The following is a 25384-nucleotide window of genomic DNA, read 5'->3' on the forward strand; positions in this document are numbered from 1 at the left end:
TTTTACAGAATGTCTTACAGGATACCAGATCATCAAAATCACATTATCTATCATTTTCCCGTTTCCAAATTAGACAACAATGTTTCTTCTGACACAATTGGTATATAGGGAGCTTCTCATTTGTCATGCTGCTTGGCTAACAGGAAACCATACACAACACCACAAATAACTACAGTTGGTAGAAAAGTAACAGGCTTTATACCTAGGCTTGTTACGATCACGTCTGAGGTGAAGCGGTCTGCACGCATCAATAATGTTTTAAACAATGCAAATAATCCGCCCATAGGTGAAATAAACGTAAAAAGGTTCATCTCACAGTCTGGTCTCAAAGAACGAACCTGACTAGATGGAGATGTGGTCCAAAGCCAATTTGCCCAGTTTGTAACAAATCCTTAAAGGAAAATATTAAACGTAAGCGAATATATCGTACAGCCGGACCGACCTACATGGTGACTTACGACTCAAAATAATGCGTGTAATTGTAAATCAACAAACAAATCAGAGTATATCTTAAAGGTGAGGCGCCCTAAGTGCTGCATCTCGTAAACTCCTATAGAATCAACATACTCAGACGAAACTTATATAACTTATATAAGTGATATATGTATTAATACAATGAATTACAATGTAACGGCATCAATACATTGTTTAAACTATATCAACACATTGAGTTAGTGATATATGTATTAATACAATGAATTACAATGTAACGGCATCAAGACATTGTTTTAACTATATCCACACATTGAATTAGTGATATATGTATTAATACAATGAATTACAATGTAACGGCATCAATACATTGTTTAAACTATATCAACACATTGAGTTAGTGATATATGTATTAATACAATGAATTACAATGTAACGGCATCAAGACATTGTTTTAACTATATCCACACATTGAATTAGTGATAAATGTATTAATACAATGAATTACAATGTAACGGCATCAAGACATTGTTTTAACTATATCCACACATTGAATTAGTGATAAATGTATTAATACAATGAATTACAATGTAACGGCATCAAGACATTGTTTTAACTATATCCACACATTGAATTAGTGATAAATGTATTAATACAATGAATTACAATGTAACGGCATCAAGACATTGTTTTAACTATATCCACACATTGAATTAGTGATAAATGTATTAATACAATGAATTACAATGTAACGGCATCAAGACATTGTTTTAACTATATCCACACATTGAATTAGTGATAAATGTATTAATACAATGAATTACAATGTAACGGCATCAAGACATTGTTTTAACTATATCCACACATTGAATTAGTGATAAATGTATTAATACAATGAATTACAATGTAACGGCATCAAGACATTGTTTTAACTATATCCACACATTGAATTAGTGATAAATGTATTAATACAATGAATTACAATGTAACGGCATCAAGACATTGTTTTAACTATATCCACACATTGAATTAGTGATAAATGTATTAATACAATGAATTACAATGTAACGGCATCAAGACATTGTTTTAACTATATCCACACATTGAATTAGTGATAAATGTATTAATACAATGAATTACAATGTAACGGCATCAAGACATTGTTTTAACTATATCCACACATTGAATTAGTGATAAATGTATTAATACAATGAATTACAATGTAACGGCATCAAGACATTGTTTTAACTATATCCACACATTGAATTAGTGATAAATGTATTAATACAATGAATTACAATGTAACGGCATCAAGACATTGTTTTAACTATATCCACACATTGAATTAGTGATAAATGTATTAATACAATGAATTACAATGTAACGGCATCAAGACATTGTTTTAACTATATCCACACATTGAATTAGTGATAAATGTATTAATACAATGAATTACAATGTAACGGCATCAAGACATTGTTTTAACTATATCCACACATTGAATTAGTGATAAATGTATTAATACAATGAATTACAATGTAACGGCATCAAGACATTGTTTTAACTATATCCACACATTGAATTAGTGATAAATGTATTAATACAATGGATTACAATGTAACGGCATCAAGACATTGTTTTAATTATATCCATACATTATATAAGTGATAAATGTATTAATACAATGAATTACAATGTAACGGTATCAAGACATTGTTTTAACTATATCCACACATTGAATTAGTGATAAATGTATTAATACAATGGATTACAATGTAACGGCATCAAGACATTGTTTTAACTATATCCACACATTGAATTAGTGATAAATGTATTAATACAATGAATTACAATGTAACGGCATCAAGACATTGTTTTAACTATATCCACACATTGAATTAGTGATAAATGTATTAATACAATGAATTACAATGTAACGGCATCAAGACATTGTTTTAACTATATCCACACATTGAATTAGTGATAAATGTATTAATACAATGGATTACAATGTAACGGCATCAAGACATTGTTTTAATTATATCCATACATTATATAAGTGATAAATGTATTAATACAATGAATTACAATGTAACGGTATCAAGACATTGTTTTAACTATATCCACACATTGAATTAGTGATAAATGTATTAATACAATGAATTACAATGTAACGGCATCAAGACATTGTTTTAACTATATCCACACATTGAATTAGTGATAAATGTATTAATTCAATGAATAACAATGTAACGGCATCAAGACATTGTTTGAACTATATCCACACATTGAATTAGTGACAAATGTATTAATACAATGAATTACAATGTAACGGCATCAAGACATTGTTTGAACTATATCCACACATTGAATTACTGACAAATGTATTAATACAATGAATTACAATGTAAAGGCATCAAGACATTGTTTTAACTATATCCATACATTATATAAGTGATAAATGTATTAATACAATGAATTACAATGTGGTGGCATATCACCACATTGTTTTAATCATATCAACAAACTGATTTAGTGATACAAGTATATGTATCAACACAATGGATTGAGTATAAACGATATCACCAATTATCGCCTGGAGTGATTAAACATAGGAACAGAATGTGTGTTGTACGTGTTTTATAGACACTTTCCTATTTTGCTATATTTTACATATGTTTCGGAATAGTAAAGACATGGAATTTTGCATTCCTTCGACTTTTTGTACCATATACTGGCCCTTTAATGGCCTAAATATGGCGCAGTAAAATGTATACATTGGTTTTCTACATCTACAATCAAATCTTTCAAATAGGTGCTTCATTTCTTCGTGTTACTCCTTATAATAGGGTTACAATTTAGCGACATAACGCAGATGATTAATTTATACGAAATATTTTCTTTTTCTGTAATCTCTCTACCAAGTCCGTGTCAGGTCGTTAAATGTCCTTATCGGTCAAGCACTAAAATGTCGAACCATTAAGATGTCAAATTATCTGTGATATCACGTCCTGCCTCATGACTCTCACCTGTTACAGGTAGAGTAGCCATTGTTCACGTAACACAATTAATCACTTGACCTAGTGAAGAAAAGAAAATGTCAAATGTATCTTTTTTATGCTGATATATTTATTATGTTGTGTCGTGTAACAATGAATGGATTTTGTGATCATGATAAAAATATTTTACGACTAGCTACTTGTAACTGTAAAAAACAAATAAAATTTATATAAACCAGATCGTGTCACTTACTCATACATATTTTCCCGTTGTACTAGTGCTGAACATTTAGTGTTGATCTGAACCGGCTAAGAGACAATGTCGCGCCGACACATAACTGACACATCGTTAGCATACCTAGTAACAATCGTTTTGTATTTTGGAACTATTCATGGCCAAGATGTTGGATTTGGAAGTTTACTGCCTCCAACTTGTCGTCAAATGATGACTTTACTATCAATGAACGTTACAAGTGGATATATGAATGGGACTGTGGACGAAATTAAAAGCTTAGATCAATTTTGTCCATTGTCAGGATATCTTCTAACATGCGTCTCTGAAAATATTTTTGAGATGAAGAGAACACCGGATCCATTAGTCTGGGCTTCCGCTTTTTTATACGATATCTATACTGCTCGTTATCTTTCCCAAGTGGTTTGTCTTTGGAAGGACTATCCGTCAAAAGGGACTGGAGATTGCTTGACGAAAACTCGCGAGGGACGAGAACGCTGTCGGGATAGGATTCGGTCTAACCTCCGGTACGTACGTAATAATTTAGATCCGGACATGTCTGATTCTGACGTGGCTGATCTTGTCTGTCCAATTTATTACGAGCTTGGTCAGTGTGTTGAAATGGCCATTAATAATGAATGTAGTCCAGAAACGGTTGTGCACATAAAGCTTTTCTTCATGATAATGGGGCGAATGAACTGCAGTAAAAATACCAAGGATGAGAATGGTGTTGCTATTGTAAGTAACAATTCAAATATCCAAGCAAATGCTATTGCAAATACTTTAACTTCATGCGGATTTGAAACATCTTTATACGGATTGCCTTTTAAAGCATTTTCCTTTCGGAAGTACATATCCTCAATGAGTACAGTTTGTTCAAAGCAAGATAAAATCGTCATGTGTCTCAAAGACGTTTTGAAGAGTCCAGAAACAAGTATTCACCGATTTTTGAACCACAGTATAGATATAGATGGGATGGAGAGCTATAACAGGGCGCTTTGTACCGTGGAACAGAACTTTCATGACAACGCTATGTGCCTTGACGCGCTTGATACTTACGTGGGCTACTGTGCTTCCTTTGTGAAGCGTAACAATGTGCTGGATCGACTTTTTGATAAGACGAAGAATTCTGAGACAATCACATGTTCTGTCACAGGGGATTTCTCCAACTGTTTCACAATTCAAATCAGTCGCTGTGATGTTCGGATTTCCCAGACCTTACGGAGAGCCCATCTCGAAGGTCTCCACAGAGATTGCAAAGTCAAAAACCACACACCTAGCCACATAGGAGGATCGGTAATTGTCCATTGTGGAGTTGCCATAGCAGTGGAAATTCAAACCTATATGGCCAAACTTGGCAATGCTACTTTTGTCGATATTTTAACTCATTTGATTGATTTCATGTGCACTGAAGTCAAAACATACACAACCTGTCTTCACAGGTTTTTCCATTCATCAACAAGTCTCTTCGACAGGTTTTTCAATCATATATTAGATTTCTCAGACACGACAAAAACTGAAAGATCGCTTGAAAACGTGTGTAGAAATAGTGAAAACATTAAAAGACAGCTGCCATGTTTGGCAGACAAGAAACGATTTCAAGATTGTACCGCTTTGTTCATTCCACTTATTCAAACGGACATGTTTGATGCTAGGACAATGAAAACAGATGGACACCGGACAAGGTTCTGCCGTAACCTAGTTGCACTCACAAACTGCACACTAAATATTATATCTCAATGTGACTCGGATCTGGGACAAGTAGCGGAGGCAGCTGCCTATGGTCTGTTACGCGCAAAGGATTGTATAAATCACGTGGACGCCGGTTGTGGTACTCTGACTACAACGTATAGTGTCGTTATGGTAATGTTAGTGTTTATTATTGTAAACCTGTATTAAACTACGTTTAGTTGAATTGAAACGTTTTAGACTGTTACCTGTACACAGATGCATGTATACTTCACAGTAATTATAGCTGTTCCAATGAAATGTCATGCCAGTCTCTACGTAAGGGAAAAACAAAATGACCCTCACTTTTGAAAATGTTTATCCGGGGTGTATCTTCTATACTATGCCACCTGAAATAACCAGATCTGGTGTATAAGGACATCTTTGGGAGAATTAGGGTATCTCCTGAAAAGGAAAACAAACTAATTCAGAACCTGCCATATTTAAATGTGAGTTGACACAAGACTCTTTCGATTAAACGTTTACTATGTCAGTTATTTTGTTGAGACATAAGAAATATTATTGTCTAAACAAATGTATAATTTATTAGGTCATTGTATAATTTGTAGATTTCGCAAAGATGAAATGAAATATGAATTTCAATGGAAGAGATCATTCTTATTATTTTTTTTTCTCTCATAAGATCCAGCCCCTCAGATATATGTTATGATTATTTATGTTAATGGACAGTGAGTTAATACAAACATCAACATACAACTGCGCGCCTGTACATATATTTTGTGTATTAATACCTGTTGAACAAAAAAAACATGACAAGCCAACTTAACATTTATTCAAGAAGTAATATCATTCCCGAATTTCATAAAACCTATATAGTATATGAGAGATCTTACATGTATATGATATATGAGATATCTTAAATGAAATATCTATTATACTATATAAGATATCTAATTTACTTTTAAGATATCTTGTATATTGTGTATTAATACTTGTTGAACAAAACAAAAAATAACCATGACAAGCCAGCTTAACATTTATTCAAGAAGCAATGTCGGTCCCGAATGTGATAAAACTTAAATAGTATATATCTTATATAATATATGAGATATCTGATATAATATATAAGATATCCAATATACTTTAAAGATATCTTGTATAGTTTTTATGAAATTCGGGATCGATATTGCTCCTTGAATAAATGTTAGGGTGGCTTGCCATAAAAAGTATGTTTGTTTTATCCAAACGTTTCCTCTAGCAGTAGATTGAACAGAGGCAGAGTGTGGGGCGGATGAGTTGAGACAGGTGGGATTTAATCCCGTCCCTCCAAACGCGTCTAGGTCCCGAAAACTCGTGAAGATTCCATCTGGTTGAAAATACTGTTAGTTGCTTACGTTAAATATGAAAGGGTATCGCAAATCAATTCAATTTAGATTTAATATACATTTTGCTCCCTTTCTATTGTTCAGGGAGTAAGTCATTTAATGGTTTGGGGATTTATAACAACACACGACAAAGCTGATACCTCCTAGAATTGTGTTTGCAAATAGACGAGCGAAGAGCTTATCAGCTATAGTATAAATTTATATGACAAATAAAACAGGATAATCGGTTTTATTGGGTCATGTTTTCGGAACAAAATGGAAGAATTTTACATCTGTCAAGTCTAATATACACAATAACTTAGGTGTTTAGTGTCGGTTTTTCTTTTCATAGGCAAAACGAATTTAGTTCATCTTTTTGGGAATGTCTCTAAATTACCCCGATGTCCACATGACCATGTATTTTCACCAACATCACCCTGAAACGCATGATTCCGCGCCTGGAGCTAGTAAGTGTTGGTCTCCGTGTGAACGAAAGGTATGATTTTGATGGATGGCTACCCGTTACTGAGTACATCCGGTGTATGATATTCAAGTCATTTCCGTGTCGAAAGCATTTACATTCATGGTACGTACGTAAGCCACGGTTACACACCCTGATTATGTTGTAACAGTGAATGTCATTGGCCGAGTCACCATGAAACAACCCTGTTGATTGGACAGGTCTGTTGCTTCACTTCCTGCTATACCTGTCATCAACTCTCGGAGTCGGTACAACATGCTCCAGGGTATCACGCCTAGAGATGTATCTATCAGGTGTATGATAATCCTCAACAATACTCCTATTTCTTTCTCTTTTTTTTTTTTTGCAAAGATAAAGGGATAAAAATACCAATCATGACAGTAATGGCAATAACTGCTGAATTTATTTACAGAAAAATAAAATATGAATTATATTAGCCTACTATTCAGAGCTCAGAGTTATTCATGCAAGCGTATACAAAGATCAGTTATCAATTTTGTAATTTGAGTTAAGCATATATCGAAAAAGCAATCTACACAGTTGCAGAAGCTTGTGATTTTCGATATCGTTAATTAGATATAAAATGTTAATGTAGCTTGTAAAGCATGCATAAGTATGACTGATATTACACATTGAACAGCATTATCTCGTTGATTAAAAAAAGGTTTCTTGAGAAAAACGTCCTAGATAATGATTTCTTTTCTGAATTAATTAAAGTAGGAATCACCTCCATAAAATAGGAATTATGTAGCATATGGCTGAATGTTAATTACTTTGCATTTTACTCGGTATTTGAATTGTAATTATTTCTTTTCCTTGCAAGAATTCCGGAACACCGTTAAAAATCATCCGACTAACTAGCCAGGTCTAGATTATTGTTCGAAATATAAATAATGTTGTCCTCGAACTCTTTTGAAAAAAGATTAGTATATGCCAGCCTTAGTTGGTCTTTATCCTTAAAAATAAGTCAGTTCTCGAATATGACTTCAAGTGTTCAAAACACTGGAATTTTGCGGATATGTCTCGCTGTATAGTAACTTTCACGAATACACTCCTTGGAGGTGATGTTATCGTTGTGATTTATCACGGCACGTGTAACGTGTCTTTCAATAGAGCGATACGAACTTTTTCTCTCTCTGGACATCAAGATGCTGTAATTTAATCGGAAAGATTATATTCTGAGGATAGATTATTTTGATAAATTCAGCTTTCAGTTAGCAAAACAATATCTCAACATATTTAAACCACTCTTTATAAAGGTAGATGTAAAGAAATGAAAACGGTCCTTAAAACCAGGAAAAACCATGAAAGTCTTGATTTATTTGTTCAATCTTTTATTCATAATTCAAAAGGGATATCTCTTTCGAAAACATAAAGCACAATATGACAAACAATGATGCACACACTCGCACACACACACAAACATGTTTACACACATGATTATAAATAGTTAAGGGTCATGCGTATAAATGCCTCTGATACCCGCACAGTTACCACCTTTTTCATCACTACAAGCTGCCCCGACGGATGGGAAGCTTGCTTTTTGCACGTGCCCACCCTGTTTGCTTCACGTCCGCCGGGGGGGGCTCGGTATTTCCAGTAGCATATTTGAAAAAATTACATATGTGGCCCTTTAATTGTTTTCTTATAAAAGTCAATAAATAAATAAGTTATTCAATAAATTAAAACTATAGGTTTCCGCTGACTTTCGGCAATATTTTTCTATTTGAAACTATTATAGTTATATTTTCAGTATCAAAGAAGCCTTTAGAAGATGAACAAGGGCCTATAAAATACCATTTTTTTGGGTCTTTTTTGCTTTTTAGGTGGCCATTCCATGAATGAGCAGCATTTAAGTATTTATATATTTTTCGGGTCAAAATTAAACATAAACTATTATGCCCTTGGTAAATCATCCATCCTGTATTTACGCATTTAGGAAGAGCATTGCACTGGTTCAGTGTACACCGGATCGAGATTGAATGAAAACGCGCCCTTTCGTAACATGCTTTGTATGTTGTCCGTTTTTATTAACTTTAAACAGAAAGTATAATAATAAAATTTAAAATATACCGAGAGTCAGCACAAACCTGCATTTCTATAAAATAATAATGAAACAAAATGGATTTGCCAATAATTCATAAATAAGTGTATCACATTGAATGCTAAACAACACGTTTCTCACAGAGATGGGTAACGTTGACTATAGACTACTCCGCAGTCATATCTTCACCTTGTTGTATAGATCTTAAGTACAAGAATTGTTGATTGTTTAACGTATCTAACTATTGACCAAGTGTGAGCGCGATATGAGTTTCAGTCCCTCAGGGGATATAATTGAACATATTCACCTGAATCTCATGTGTCCACTTTCTGCTTTGAGGAGAAAGCTTCATTCAAAATTCACGGCTGATTGATAATCAATTATCTTGTCAACTCAAATTTCTCGCAAAAACAGTAGATAAATTGAACACGTTTTCTAACTAATGCATAGTAGTGTGTTTGTTAATACTGTTGTTTTATGGTTGATGAAATTTGTGACATGTTACCTTGAAGTCAAAATTTCGATTCTTTCTCACTCTTTGAGGTGTCTCTTTAAAGATGAAGATTTTCATATTTTTTTGTTGCGACCATAACTCAAGAACAGAAATGCTATCGTGTTTATATTTTACTTGACGTTCTTAAACTTAATTACTGGATGTCCAAAAGTGGACTTACCGCCATCCCTGAAATGTCAGACAACGCCAGCAGATGTACACATCATCTCTAATATCGAGGTAATGGGAGTAAATGTTTGATCTTTATAAATGGCTTTAGTTAGTTTATATATATATATGTTGTTTGTTTCCAGTCCAGGAATTCGTTGTCATGACGGATAAATTTCCATTTCACAAAATAAAAATCCTGATAATAAAGTTGTGAATGATGTAAGACACATATTTCTCTTACCCTGGACAGGTGTATCCGCACTTTTACCGGTGTGAGATTTCTTTGTCTCACCCTAGGGTTGAGACGGGGGAATTCCCCTATTCATAACAATGACATGACGTCACTTCAACATTACAATGACATCACGTCAACAATCCATCAACGCCACGTCAACCCTGCATTTAGCATGTAACGTTATCATTACATTGTGTATATGATACACAATGGTAGAACAGGGTAAGAGAAAAAGAATCATTTACCACATTGTGGGTGAGATAGGGGAATCTCAACCCTCGCGGAAAGATTCTTAAATTGCCAAACACTCGGCAAAGCCTCGTGTTTGGCAACTTAAGAGTCTTCCCCCTCGGGTTGAGATTCTCCTATCTCACCCCAAGGAGGTGAAAGATTCTATTAATCTCATGTTGGAAATTAATCACTTGAATCGTGTGTTATAACGAACGATTGAATTTCCAACATAACATAATATTTTAAAACCCGTTAAAAACTTTTCCGAAACAAATGCAAGACAAGGCTTATGCGCACTTGCATGTCCTTGAATTTAGCCAGTTTCATATTTATATCGTTACCATATTAGTCCTTCACAACACAGACAACACCACGCTTCCAAAAGCAACAATAACAGCAGTAAAGTACGAAACTGAGGACATGGCGCTGGCACCATTTGGATCTTTGGAGTTGCCTGTGATTCCGGGTTTTACCGTCTTCCGGGCGGCCCTGGCGTAATTGTTTTCGTTACAGACAGAAGCAACACTGTTCCTCTCTGCTCCAATACATCGATCCTGAATAAGAGTGCACTCAAATTCTGTCTTCAGACCCATTATACCCTCAGAGCATTTCGACTTCATTGCGCTCAGGTCACATTGAAGATGTTCCATCTTGATTCTGCAAAACACAATTGGAGTGTATTGTTAGAAAATTACCCGATTCGTGTTATTTGAAGTATTATCAGCATTATTGCGCAATAGTTGGGTTTTTCTTTCTGATCCTTACAGCGAGTTGGTTATATGTTAGAATGAAAACGTCCTCCCTTACAACGTAATATTGCTTTAAACAAAATAATTTTATGATATTTTTACAATATTGCGTTAAATTATATCCGATTAAATATTTGTCATTAATTGAGATCGAAGTTTTTAATGTAACTAAAGCAATATTTATTGTTTATCAAAACTAAAAATGTTTTACATGTAATTGAGCAAAATACAGACAGGTGTAACACATTTTATCAAATGGATTTTGTCAATAGTAAAGATTTCTAAGCTAAATAACATGTCATTGTAAAAAACTGACATAAACTGTTCCATATGAACTTGAAAATGTTAAGACTGACACCGTAACTTGGTAAGAAACAATAATTCAAAATGTATAACTTACGCGCAGAATTGTTTGAAGTATCCAGCATCTTTTGATGTTTCCATTCCTCCGTGTTTTGACACAAGCTGTGTCATGCTATTTTCCGATTTGCTGATACAAGACCTGACAGACGGTCCGGATTGTGACGAACATTCAAAACCAGCGACGTAGCCTAAAACCAGAAACAACAGTATAAACACAAACCTATATAAGGACACATATTCAATCGTATCAAATAGTACGTACACAAGGAACAGTGTTTCGCGACACGAGATAATTGACAAGTTGTAATATTTCGCGAATCGATCTTTTTCGTATATTGCAATATTTCGCAAATGAATGTTTCGCTAGTATTTGTTAATTGTTAATTCTAAATCTCGGATATCTTATTCAATACGATTTGCAGTTTATAACTTACCTTAACATAGCATATTTAAACACGCTCAATATTTTTTTTTTTAAATATATGCAACTATCATGGCAAAATGATTCGGCATCGCTTTAGTTATGGACGTTCCACCGTGTTCAAGGTTCCAAACGAGCTCCATTAAGTGTTTGTAATTTAGCCCAGATCGTTACTTCAAAATGAAACTATCGGCATTTATGCTACTCGATAGACCGACGTTTTCCCGAATACTTACTGTCGAAGTTATCACACAGTAGATCGATGCCATTCTGTACTTTGTCCTGTTGGTGACCCCAATGTTCCAGAAGCTCAACTGCGCCTGCGCATTTATCCAGAGTTTGGTGCATGCATCTGTATACCTCAGCCTTATCCCTAAGAAAAAGAAAAATAATAAAGATACGTAATGCCAAAGCCGTCAAGAAGTTGGTTATTGAGATATTCCGCTTAGAAAACATTAAAAAAAAGTCTTTGTGGACAACGAAATCTTGTCTTCCAGTCATTTAATAAGAAAGAGGAAAACAATTTAAAATCGCTAAAAAGGGTCATAAGTTATTGAAAAAAAATAAGTGTCAACAATTCGGCATGAAATAAATTAGTGCGAAAATATTTATAAATGTATCGCTGCAGGTTTAAAATCGCGAACTTTCTACTTTGATTGTACCCAAAATCATCTGTATGTGTCTTTGCATTTTTTGAAATGCATGCCTTAATTCTGTTTTTAATTAAGGATTAGCTGTGTGATTTCACTTATCAGGATGCATTCGTTTGATGTTTTTCATCATTTCTGAATGTGAACTTACCGACATAATTTCCTGGCGTTCGAAGGATCACCGATCATTTTACTCCTGTCGTGGGTCACGTTCACCAGAAATACTTCCGGGTCAATATTATATTTAGCGATACAATTCTTGATACCTTCTTTCATATCATCAACGCAGAGGTGAGGTTTCACTTGGGCTGTAAACAAAGAAATATGAAGTTATTTTGAAACGTGACGATAACATCTTTCGAAACAGTAGGAATAGTTTTAGACTAATGATGACATTTAACTACGTTTTTGAATATATCTGTTACATGTTTCACTTAATATGCTTTTAATTTTCCTTTTAGGTTCGGTTCATTTGGTGCGCGTCAGGTTTGAAATAACAAAATACATATATGCATATTTGGTTCGGTTCATCTTATGTCAATCTTGTTTAAAAACTTACAGGCCACTGGGCAGATTTTATCCACATCCTTTGCGTTAAGCTGATGACACTTGGTTGGGATGAGGTGGCATTCGAACTTCCTCTTCAAGTCGACAGCCTTGGGGTCACACGATGTCCAAGCACTGGTATCACACTCCACGTGTTTAACACGGATGCTGGAAAGAGGATTAAGTTTCCATAGTAACAGTCGCATTTTATCACGCAATGCCTTTTAACATGTACCAGCGTCCTGAACTGGGATGTGACCCTTTCGCAGTGTATGCAAGCATAAATAATATGCTAAAATATCTGTCATATAATAAGAATTATATCTAAGTCCGTTGTATCAGTTGCGATTGATGTTAACCTATGTCGATTTGTACCACCTAATGAAAGCTATTTCAATTTAAAATGCCATTCGAAAGTGTAATTAATGCTAATACTTTTGTAGCAGCATTTGTTAAGGAGTAAATGTAACGAAAACGCGATACACGGCAATAGAAAGATACAAGTGTAAAGCAATATAAGATTTCTTGTGGAAAACAAATAATTCGATAAAAAGACTTACTCGCAAAATGTGTTGAAGAAGTTGTTAAGAGAAAGGCCACGTGCCATTTCTCTTTGAGAGAGGGATGTGATTGAATCTCCCATATCTGTCATACACTCGACCGATTTAGGTGTTGGTTTAGCGAAGCACTTCAGACCGATAAGATACTCTGTAAAACAAGAAAAGGAGTATAATGCATGCATTGGTTGATAGAAATACTATTTCATATCAAAAGTAATTTCGGGCCTCGACCATTTAAAGATGTTATCATGTACACAAGTGATAGAATTATAAAAAAATGTCTTGAAATGACGTTGGTTTTAAGCGAGTAAACAATGAAAGCGAGAGCACTGTTCATAATTTAGGTTAAACCGTATTTTCAAAATCTCGCAGATGTATTGCTGAAGTTTTCACCACATGGTCATATTTAACACACTCACCATCGATATCAGAACACAACACATTCACGGCTCTCTCCATAGAAGCAAGGTCAAACCCGGTCAGTGCCATGGTCTGCTCGGCTCCTGGACAACGGTGCATCACTTTCTTCATACAGACGTACAGTTCTTTTCGCTTGCTGTAATAGATCATGGAAACAATATAGACAAATAGATAAATTGCTTATATTTTGTCTTGTTAAATGAGACATGCAAAAAGTCAGATACGTTATTTCGCGAATGTAAACATATTCGTGTTTTAAATAACCTCTCGTTTTGTTCATCATCAAATGTTTTCATCCAGATGCCAAAAGAAAGAACAATGATCTTTCGGAAACAGTCTGTATCTGTTTTGTTGGCAATTTGTGTTATTTTAAGGATATGAGATATTGTTAAAGAACAACCCGCTGTATAATAAAAACTTTCAATTAATAAAAAAAAAACAAAAAAAACCCACATCAACACGGTTTAAATTTAAGTACTTATGATAAGTCTTTTATAAACGGTATTGCCATATGATGGAGCAAACATTGCTTATTTTGTTTTAGACTCTGCACGGACACACCAATTGTTTAAAAGACTACATTCTAGCTACAAAGTTACGTCGACCTCGCGGACTTATAGTCAACCAGCAATAATACACGGCCGACTTTGCGGACGTATAGTCCAACAGAAGCTACAAGGTTACAGCCAACCTCGGGGACGGTACATTTAGTCCAGCTACAACGTTACTGCCAACCTCGGGGACTATTGTGATGGAAAAAGAACATTTTTTTAAGGAGGATGAATCTGTTTAAATATCAGTTTGCCAATGCAGAGAGCCAAACATAGTAAACAAAGTTACTGTACGATATGGTCATTTCCTCTCATGATGACTCATAATATATCTGCGATATCAAAATGAGATCTTAGGAGGACATGATGTTGGCTCACTGATTGAACTTACCCACAATATGTCTGAGCGGCTTGTTTAGTGGAACCTAGAAGCGCCCCCTTGTGGGCAGTTACATTTCCAACATAGCTAGCTTCATCCAGACCAACCTCACCGAAACATTTTGCGAATTGAGACTGGAGAGTCAGCATACATGCTCCAGGCACTGAAACATAACAAATGATAAATTAAATACATTTTTCTTTTAGCGTAAATGCTTGCCTTTTGGATACAATACATACAGAAGAAATGTATTTGTAACTTTTGGTAATTTTGAGCATATAGCCTTGTTTGTCAAGAAGTTATATTTTTCTGATTAAAGGGACAAGACACAAATATATATTGGTCAACTAAACATAAACACTTCTTTTTTTCTAAACGTTTCCTTCGGGGTGGTAAGAACAGAATGTATAGAGGTTCATATAACACAACCAGTTAACTTTTTATGCAATATGGACCTGTATAAAAAAATATTCATTCTATGTGTCGAGGTAGGAAGATTGAGAGCGCACATATGGATATTTGTTGATGTTGATTTTGGGATGGAGAAGAGATACTTACTTGAAGTGTCGTGACAGTAGGCTCCAATAGTGATGAAGATATTGGCGAATGTGCCCTCGGCGATGAGAAGATTTCTCCCTTTACAAGTCGTGGCCTTTATAGCGTTTTTACCACATACCTCGAAATCTTTATGGTTTCTGTAAACAATGCAAGACATATATACATTGTATGTATTCAGTGTCCGTTTTTTGTGTATATTAACCTTTTTTTAACTTTTGTCCGTTGCACAGACTCACATAGTGGTATTAAATCTACAAGCTTAGGTTTTAGTATATAATATATTACAACGAAATAACACATTGAATGGTTTCCAAACGGAAAAAATTCAGGTATTTCCGTCATAGTGACTTCGTGGGCCGATCATTTCTTGGTTTTAGATTTACTTTTGTCGCTTGACCATTAGAGGAAACGGTATCCATAGAAAATATAGAACCATGTTATCGAAAATAATGTCTGTTGTTCCATTTCATAAAGCATAAACTAAAAGAAGCCACACATTTCAGCGAACTGTATTATACACAACGTTTAATGATAAAAATATGTATTTCGAAACATACAAAATGTACGTGAAAATATGGTAAGACAGCAAAATAGTCGAATATTGCAAGCAGCGCTATTTTTCGCGTTCCGAAAGCTATGTGGGAATTGGTTTAAACCTTCTTATGTTTTACTTTCATAATTATTTCGCCTACAGAATCTGAAATGTAGAAATTGTTCTTACTTGCAAATGGTTCCGTTCATTTGGTTAGGGTCTTTGCCTGCTGGTACCGTCCCCTGGGTGAGGAGCATCATCATATCGCCCATACCGAGGGTAGTGCTGTCCCTTGAACACTTATCTAGGTCATTTTCAAACTTCATGAGACACTCTGGGGGAGGAGGAGGTCTTGGCATGAGAGGTCGGCCGGAACCTGTGTAAATGCGAAACATTGTTTCAGAATGTTCCGGAATATATCCTGTGTCTAACACGATTTTGTATATTAACAAGGTAAGTTGTCATTGTTCTGTCGGCTGAATAACAAAATGGAGCTAAAGAAAACGTCATTTTCTTGAAACAATTATGAGCTCAGATATCCTCATGGAGTTAGATAAACAAGATAAGTCGTTGTATTGAAACATTTATCAAGTCAGATATCTTCTTGCTGTGAGATTTACGAGGTTAATTGTTTTGTTTAGACGTTTATGAGGTAAGAAAATAATCGTGTAGTCAGATTAACCAGATGAGTCGTTGTCATTTTCTCAGATTAATAAAGTTGAAAGACGTCGCTCATTTGTGAGATTAATGAGGCTAGCCATCATCGTACATTCAAATAAACGAGGTAAGTCGAAAGGTCAATATGCCGTCTTGCTAGCTTAGGTTAGATGTTGTCAGATTCATACCGTAACATTAGTTAAAGAGGTCGTCATGTTACACGATAAGACGTCATATTGCTAAGTCAACGAAGTTAGACGTGGTGATCCCAGGTTACTGAGGTTAAAGGTCGTGTGACCAAGTAAGTGTGGTTAAAGCTCGTGTGACCAAGTAAGTGAGGTTAAAGGTCGTGTGACCAAGTAAGTAAGGTTAAAGGTCGTGTTACCAAGTAAACAAAGTTAGACGTTGTGTGAACAAGTAAGCGAGGTTAGGCACATTGATCCAAGGTTATCGAGGTTAAAGGTCGAGTGACAAAGTAAGTGAGGTTAAAGGTCGTGTGACCAGGTAAGCGAGGTTCAACGTCGTATGACCAGGTAAGTGAGGTTAAAGGTCGTGTGATCAGGTAAGCGAGGTTAAACGTTGTGTTGTCAGATTAAGGAGACTATCTACATAAAGACAGTGTGTTGTGTTGCTATACGTACAAACGCCCTGGTAGGAAGCCATCATATTCTGTAGGGTCTGTCCCACCATGTATTGTTCCTGCTGGGTGCATTCTCCATTCAGTTGCTGCAGTGAAGTTGACGCACAGTTGACAATGGTTTTCTGGGTCTGGAGACTGGAAATGGACAAACACACTATCAACACGAGAATAACAATTCCTTTAATATTCCACGATGTATTGAGTACACAATCCATGAAGAGCATAAAAGCAACCAACAAGGTTATTTTGAGTCCCTAAAACAAAAGCACATGGTCTTGATTTAACTACATTTTAGACGTGTATGATACGCATAAGGATGTAGATATATGCCATACAAAAACCAAGTTGTTATAGAAAACATTTATATTTAGTTAGATGTATAATTTCGTGTTGTATTCAAAGGATGTCTGGTCCCGAATTTGATTTTTTTTTTTACATAATAACATACACAAGGGATGTATTTTATCTGCCAATGCGAAATATCCAAGCTTAAAAAACGTTTTTTTTCTGCTTCAATTTAATGTTAAGGGCTAGAAATCATTTGCTTAATGTTACACGTCCACGCATGATAATTTTGATGAATATGAACCATGTGTATTGGGTCAAAGTTGTGACTCATGCTTAACCATTAAACCTACAGTGCGTTTGAATACAAACACTTCACCTATACTTACACGCAAGTCATGTTTTTTAGCTGGTCGTATGTCATTTGTAATCCCTCGGTAGTATTGCCCAGTAACTTGAAGAAATAGTCGTCGTTGACCTGGTTTTGACCCATGCACGCCTTAAATCGGGCGTCAAATTTACCAAGACAGGCCGGCATCTCAGCTGTTAGAAAACAAAGGAATGACGTCAGGTGATTGTCGGTAGTTACAATATCTCTCTGATTTTACACGTTTAAAATTCGACATTATCCATGAATAAAAAATAATGATTTAATACACGTTATGATTAGGTTTGGTTTGGTTTGGTTTAGTGTTGTTTAGGTGTCTAACTGATGACTTAAACAGAAAGAAAATAATTCCTCATAAAATAATTTAAATATGATCTCAGCTAAAGGATCGCTTAATAAAGAACGGCAATTAGTTGGCATTGAACTCCTTTGTCGGCTTTAATTTTGAGAATAGATTTTGCCACTTGAGTTTATGAATCTTGTGACATATACATTTGTATATGTTAATTGTTTATAAATTGTTGCATAGGATACGCTTTCAGTGGTTATATACATCTATATATACATAAACAACTGATTTCCATTTTGTAAGATAACGCTATGAACTTAATACACGATTTTCCTATTAATCTGATAGCTTCGAACTCACGTTCCACTCCGCAAAGAGAGGCAACAGCACGTGATGTTGACTGAATTGTTGAATTCATCATAAGCTGTTCTCTGTCCGTACATTGCTGTCGTTGAGCAATTCCTGCTGGAAGTGGATTTACACAAGTCTCCACATTTGTTCTAATCCTAAAAGAAAACAAAATATTTAAACTGTAAAAAGTACTCTCTTAAATCTTCCTTAATAAGGTTCTTTTTACTTATCGTTGGAGAATTTCGAAACTGACGTTATTTCTTGTAACTTCATAGATTAACGTTCTATACAAGAGCACAACGTAAGTTCGGTTATAATGATTTTTAGGTTCTCTTGTGTCGACGTTTAATTATTCGAACGTCCAGTTCAGCCTTTGGGTAAACGTTTTGTGAAGGTCACCACGATGTGCTAGTAATGTCATTCGATAAACCAGCAAGATCACCATTTTTGTTTTCATTTTGGAAGACAAAACCTTACGATGCTTTGATGTTTTCAAATTTGTCTTTACCTATAACTATTCACTTAAGATAACATGTATATTGATTGATTTTCGTTCTTAATCGGTATGTGTTGAGGACTTACGAGCACAGTCTCGGGAGCAAGGAGGCTCTAGTTGTGCCCTGTGGGAGTGGTCCACTAGTTCCGTTGGTAATGAGGGAGAAAATGATGTCCAGCTGAAAGTTTCCGCTGTCAATAAAACATTTCCGGAAAACTTGGTCGAAAGAGGCCAGGCAAGGAGAGTTGAATTGTTGTTGTTGTTGGCCTTGTCCCTGTTGGCCCTGTTGACCTTGACCCGGCCCTGGCCTGGGTTGCTGCGCACTGACAGATGTCAGGCCTACAACAGAATGAAAATAAGTGTTACATATTTACACTTGTTACTGACGCAATACACTAAGCATTTCTGACGTCATAAAGGATTAATGCGATGACGTCATTTTCATGCGACAGAATGTTAAGTTTGCCTTGTGTATTTTTATTGACACATGGATACATGAAGAGTCACCGTGAGTGTTTTATTACCTTATTGTGTTATTACCTGTCATTTAGTGTACAAGTAATTGTTTTCGACTGAACGTAATTGCTATTATTTGTAATACAATAAAATGTTTCAGGCAATTTATCGCAGAAAAAAATACTATATAGTTTTTATATATAGTCGGTGCATGTCATATACAATCTTTTCCTTGATATGATGGATGGAATAGTTAATGGACTCTCGTGTCGATTTTTTATTGTTACCACACATATCCGAGACATAGACATTACCGATCTCATACATTATAAACACAACCATTTACTACAATAGCAAACGTTTAGTGTTCGTGCTAATTGTGTCCAGTCCATGTGTTCATGCTATATTCTTCTATCATTCTTTACACGTGATGCCCACGCTCTAAATGTCCTATCAAGTCTAACGTTGACGTCACTAAATGTAGAAAGATGTCACCCTATCCTCCTTAAGCGTAAGAATTCACACATTAATGTTGCATCTTGTATCGTCTAAGAGCTAAACCCATATGACGTGCTCCCTATACACACATACATAGTCTAGTAAAAAAATCAGCTATAAGTGTTCATATCCCAATCAACGTAAATGTCTATACATATACATTTGCTATTGGAATTAATCTGTGGGAAAAATCTCATGTGACGTGTTTCCGTTATACAGGTAGGACATTTACCTGGTTCGTCTCGGAATCTAAGGTGCGGGATATAGACAGTGACAGGTAACTGATTGATTCTATCAGTGGTAATCGATCATCGATCTAATCGGGGCTTATCAGACCTAAACGTCAATGGACAAGATAGAACAGATTTAAACACTACTTTGATAAAACTTTGTTTCAAATTAGCTTCTCCACTATAATTAACTTGTAAATAAGACATTTCACGACAGTAAAGTGCTTGATAGCTAATACATCTTGTAAAATTAATTGATCATTAAAAAATACGAGATATTTTTTAATTAAAAAGTGAACGAAAATGGCCACCCAATGTGTTAAACGTCACGAACTTTGATTTGACTCCAACAATAAAAGCTTGGTTTGAAAAAAAAACCAATCAAATATGAATGATAGACATCCCATGAATCTACATCCATTGCCTCATACCGTATGAAAATAAAAAATTAAAATTAAGCATCCAAATACAGGTATTGAATTTAAGTGTATCCATATTTGAATAAAGCATAAAATCAGACAGCACCGCTTCGTCCTCGGTGCCAAACGGTTGAACATAAATTGGTATTAATCTTGTTGTTAAATTGTATGCAATGGAAAAAAATCGAAAACTTTGTAACAGAAATTTGAAATAATGTGATATACCTCGAACAGTTAGTGTAAATCTTCACCACATTAACCGCGTTATATTCTGTGATGTACTTTGGGTAATGGTGCTGATTATTAAAAAATTCAGTTAAAATAACGTTTGGGAATTTTCAATACATGTATTCAATAGTAGATATAAGTTTGTCTAGCATATTAACGTCTAAGCGACGAAAGGACATGATTGGCTGGCGGCTACACTAACCCGACACTTCCGTATTTAATATTGAGGAAGGACAGACCAGTATTACGTCATGGTCATCTATCAGTTTCGGACGCCGGCGTCTGGAGATATGCCACATAACCAAGTCTTAAACAACCTAAGTTTTATAATTCTACAAGCCGGTTTACGCTATTAGGCAAGTGTATTGTGGGAAACATCAATTATATTTAAGGGAATGTAATCTTGTTTCAGCTATAAATCTTGTTACGTCTGTGAAGCTACAAATTTTCTAGTGATTACAGTATATTATATAAGTTGATAAGCATGCTGCTGTCACAAGGTACACAAACTGGCAACATCGCAGACATTTAAAAATAACATTATTTTCTCCGATCAACTTTTTACATTGTGGTTACCTTGGAAATTTTTGCAAATTAGAAAGAAAATACTTTTTTTTCCGGAGTAAATATCAAATAGATATAAATTTGTATATAGCGCATTTTCCAAAATAATGAAACAAAAAAATATGTTTAAACTAAATGTGAAAAAATGTCTTAACGTTTATGTAAATCTGACAGTACTTGAACAGTCACTTATGTTTTGACTTGTTAAGCTGACAGTACTTCGAAAACTCACTTGTCAAAGGACCAGTTGCATCTCATGGACACAACATTTAAAAGCCCAAATGAGGTTTTCACAGTATTTTTTTGTGTCCAGCTCTCTTTGTTTATCTTTTTTCTCAAATAACAGTGTCTTAGTTGTTTCCAGCTTGTTCAGAAACGATTATAGCACTCATCAAGGTTTTTACCTGCTCTGAGATAATCTGATAATCCCCCCCCCCCCCCAACAAATAAATAAATAAATAAGACAATCGTCGTAGAATTGATGCATGTTCGAAATGCTGTATATTATTCCCATAGGTTCCTGCGCAGGCGCAAACATAGGAATCTGTCTTTTACCTGTGTATATATATATAAGTACAGCACTAATGATACATATATGTTCAGATGTGGGGATAATAGATAATAGACTTTTGATAGATATATGGACACGATAATGCTTATGTTATTGGTCAACCTGGCGAAAACACTCAAATAGTGTCTCCTTTAGAACGCTGTGTACTCCTAATTACAAAAATGTCTACAAATTCTTGAGGAGAAGGTTTTTATAAATCATCATAACTTATGTCCAATACCTCTGCTTGAAAAGCGAAGAAATAAAATATGTTTTGATTAAACTATGTATACATTACAGAGGGAAACATATGAAGGACTTCTTTTAAAAAGGAATTTGAAGGAAGCGAGGTTGTAAATCAGTAGAAAGGCAATATATTAAAGTTTCACAGTATATCAGATATATACAATATATAATTTATAATGTATGCAAAACATTGTTTGTGCAGATTTTCAAACGCCTGCACTGGGTGCAGTGCTACATTTTAACTAAAAAGCACAATCATCTACTGCAAATATCAAACACGAACCTAAATATATATTGCATCTTACTTAAGTTTCGTGAGATTTTTATTGTGACACATATCATCATTGTTCATTTCTTGAATCAATTTACCAAACATTTCATTTTATCTTTAAAGAAACCGAAATATCTTATGAAAGTTTATATTTCCTTTTTTTATAATAAACGAAAAATCAGTAATAAAAACATTTTTGTACATACCATCATCCATTAATAAAAATTATTTCAAAGAAATCTTAAACATTTGATGCATTATGTGAGGCTGAACAAGATCATGTGCTACCAATGTATAAAGCGTATTAATAAAGTCATGTTCTCACCAATAATGAATATAATGGTCCACATTTTGGTAACGGTTCCTTGTTCTTAAGTCCTTTTTGGTGTGCGCAGTTCTTGTCGAAATATTTGATGTTACTTCTTGGGTGGATAAAGTTCAATGTGGACGAACAGGGTTTGGTGTCGAACTTATCAAGGCCTAGCCACAGGAAGTAGCTATTGGTCACGAGCCGGTGACAAATCCTTCAGGCGGAACCAGTCGACCAAAATCAACGAGGCGTGTTATGATAGATGATTCGCTTACGAGTGGGAAGTGAAGCGTCTAACGACTCGCGTGTCGAGGAAGGCTTTATGACCCCACTGCAAGTGACACCAACACTTATTGTTAATTAATGTACCTGCAGATTTGTTTGTTTACATTTTGCAGGTGTCATAATGACCGGTAAAAGGTCCACAGGCAGTTGTACACGTACAATCAGGACCCGGCTGTTCCAAGTCTAATAAGTCTATTGACACATTACCTGTTATCATCTTATCGAATTAATTGAGAATCATATAAACTTAAATACATATTTTCTGTTTTCTCTTATTTTACACTTGTATTTTCTCGCTAATTCAAGTGAGACCCTATAATATTCCAATAAGTCTTCCCTTCACACAGGAACTTTTTGCTTTATGCTAACCCTCTTGCACCCCTTCCCTTTATTTCCTTTGGGTATTAATGCATCAAAAATCAATGCCGTCCTATCTTCGCTTAATGAATGTAAGGAGACGGATTTATAGAAGTACCATGTACGTGTTTTCGAATCCTTGCATTATGCTTATTATTTGCATTACTGCAAAATATTGAGAACAAAATAAGGTTTAAACTTGTTAACGTGTAACTCTTCGATAATTTCATGTACCATGATGTTCTGTTCTGAAGATAAAAGATTAGGACTTGTTCAATTGTTATAACCTTTAGTGACTGTTGTGTTATATTGGTTACTTTGTAACACTATGATAGAGTTTAGTGACTGTTGTGTTGTATTGGTTACTTTGTAACACTATGATAGAGTTTAGTGACTGTTGTGTTGTATTGGTTACTTTGTAACACTATGATAGAGTTTAGTGACTGTTGTGTTGTATTGGTTACTTTGTAACACTATGATAGAGTTTAGTGACTGTTGTGTTGTATTGGTTACTTTGTAACACTATGATAGAGTTTAGTGACTGTTGTGTTGTATTGGTTACTTTGTAACACTATGATAGAGTTTAGTGACTGTTGTGTTGTATTGGTTACTTTGTAACACTATGATAGAGTTTAGTGACTGTTGTGTTGTATTGGTTACTTTGTAACACTATGATAGAGTTTAGTGACTGTTGTGTTGTATTGGTTACTTTGTAACACTATGATAGAGTTTAGTGACTGTTGTGTTGTATTGGTTACTTTGTAACACTATGATAGAGTTTAGTGACTGTTGTGTTGTATTGGTTACTTTGTAACACTATGATAGAGTTTAGTGACTGTTGTGTTGTATTGGTTACTTTGTAACACTATGATAGAGTTTAGTGACTGTTGTGTTGTATTGGTTACTTTGTAACACTATGATAGAGTTTAGTGACTGTTGTGTTGTATTGGTTACTTTGTAACACTATGATAGAGTTTAGTGACTGTTGTGTTGTATTGGTTACTTTGTAACACTATGATAGAGTTTAGTGACTGTTGTGTTGTATTGGTTACTTTGTAACACTATGATAGAGTTTAGTGACTGTTGTGTTGTATTGGTTACTTTGTAACACTATGATAGAGTTTAGTGACTGTTGTGTTGTATTGGTTACTTTGTAACACTATGATAGAGTTTAGTGACTGTTGTGTTGTATTGGTTACTTTGTAACACTATGATAGAGTTTAGTGACTGTTGTGTTGTATTGGTTACTTTGTAACACTATGATAGAGTTTAGTGACTGTTGTGTTGTATTGGTTACTTTGTAACACTATGATAGAGTTTAGTGACTGTTGTGTTGTATTGGTTACTTTGTAACACTATGATAGAGTTTAGTGACTGTTGTGTTGTATTGGTTACTTTGTAACACTATGATAGAGTTTAGTGACTGTTGTGTTGTATTGGTTACTTTGTAACACTATGATAGAGTTTAGTGACTGTTGTGTTGTATTGGTTACTTTGTAACACTATGATAGAGTTTCAATAGTTCAACAAGATTAATATTTATGGTACGTTTTAACATTGTTCTATCTAACGCAACCACTTGCATGAAACTCCATTTGAACAATAACGTTTTTCCTACAGGTAATTATTGGACCACATATAATTCTTAAAACTAACCGCAACACATTTTTGTCCTGTAATATGAAAGTGCATTATTAGACAAAGAGTAATACAATTTAGTTGCTATTGAGTCGAACAGTTTGATTTAAGAATGTTCCCATGAAT

At 34.8% G+C, this 25384-nt stretch overlaps 1 protein-coding gene across 1 annotated transcript; it reads right to left on the minus strand.

The window, feature by feature from the left end:
- Window positions 1-10469: 10469 nt before the first annotated feature.
- On the minus strand, window positions 10470-23112 carry LOC110463981. Its single transcript, XM_021518956.1, has 15 exons — window positions 22994-23112; window positions 19293-19545; window positions 18720-18865; window positions 18072-18225; window positions 17399-17532; window positions 16290-16476; window positions 15569-15705; window positions 15023-15173; window positions 14080-14216; window positions 13661-13808; window positions 13114-13268; window positions 12706-12862; window positions 12141-12277; window positions 11521-11671; window positions 10470-11028 (listed from the first exon to the last, which is right to left on the minus strand). The coding sequence occupies exons 1-15, from the start codon at window positions 23016-23018 to the stop codon at window positions 10725-10727; spliced, it is 2376 nt and encodes a 791-aa protein (XP_021374631.1). The 5' UTR covers window positions 23019-23112; the 3' UTR covers window positions 10470-10724.
- Window positions 23113-25384: the final 2272 nt, after the last annotated feature.

The sequence above is a fragment of the Mizuhopecten yessoensis genome, unplaced genomic scaffold (genome assembly GCF_002113885.1).
Source record: "Mizuhopecten yessoensis strain PY_sf001 unplaced genomic scaffold, ASM211388v2 scaffold10949, whole genome shotgun sequence".
Lineage (NCBI taxonomy): Eukaryota > Metazoa > Mollusca > Bivalvia > Pectinida > Pectinidae > Mizuhopecten > Mizuhopecten yessoensis.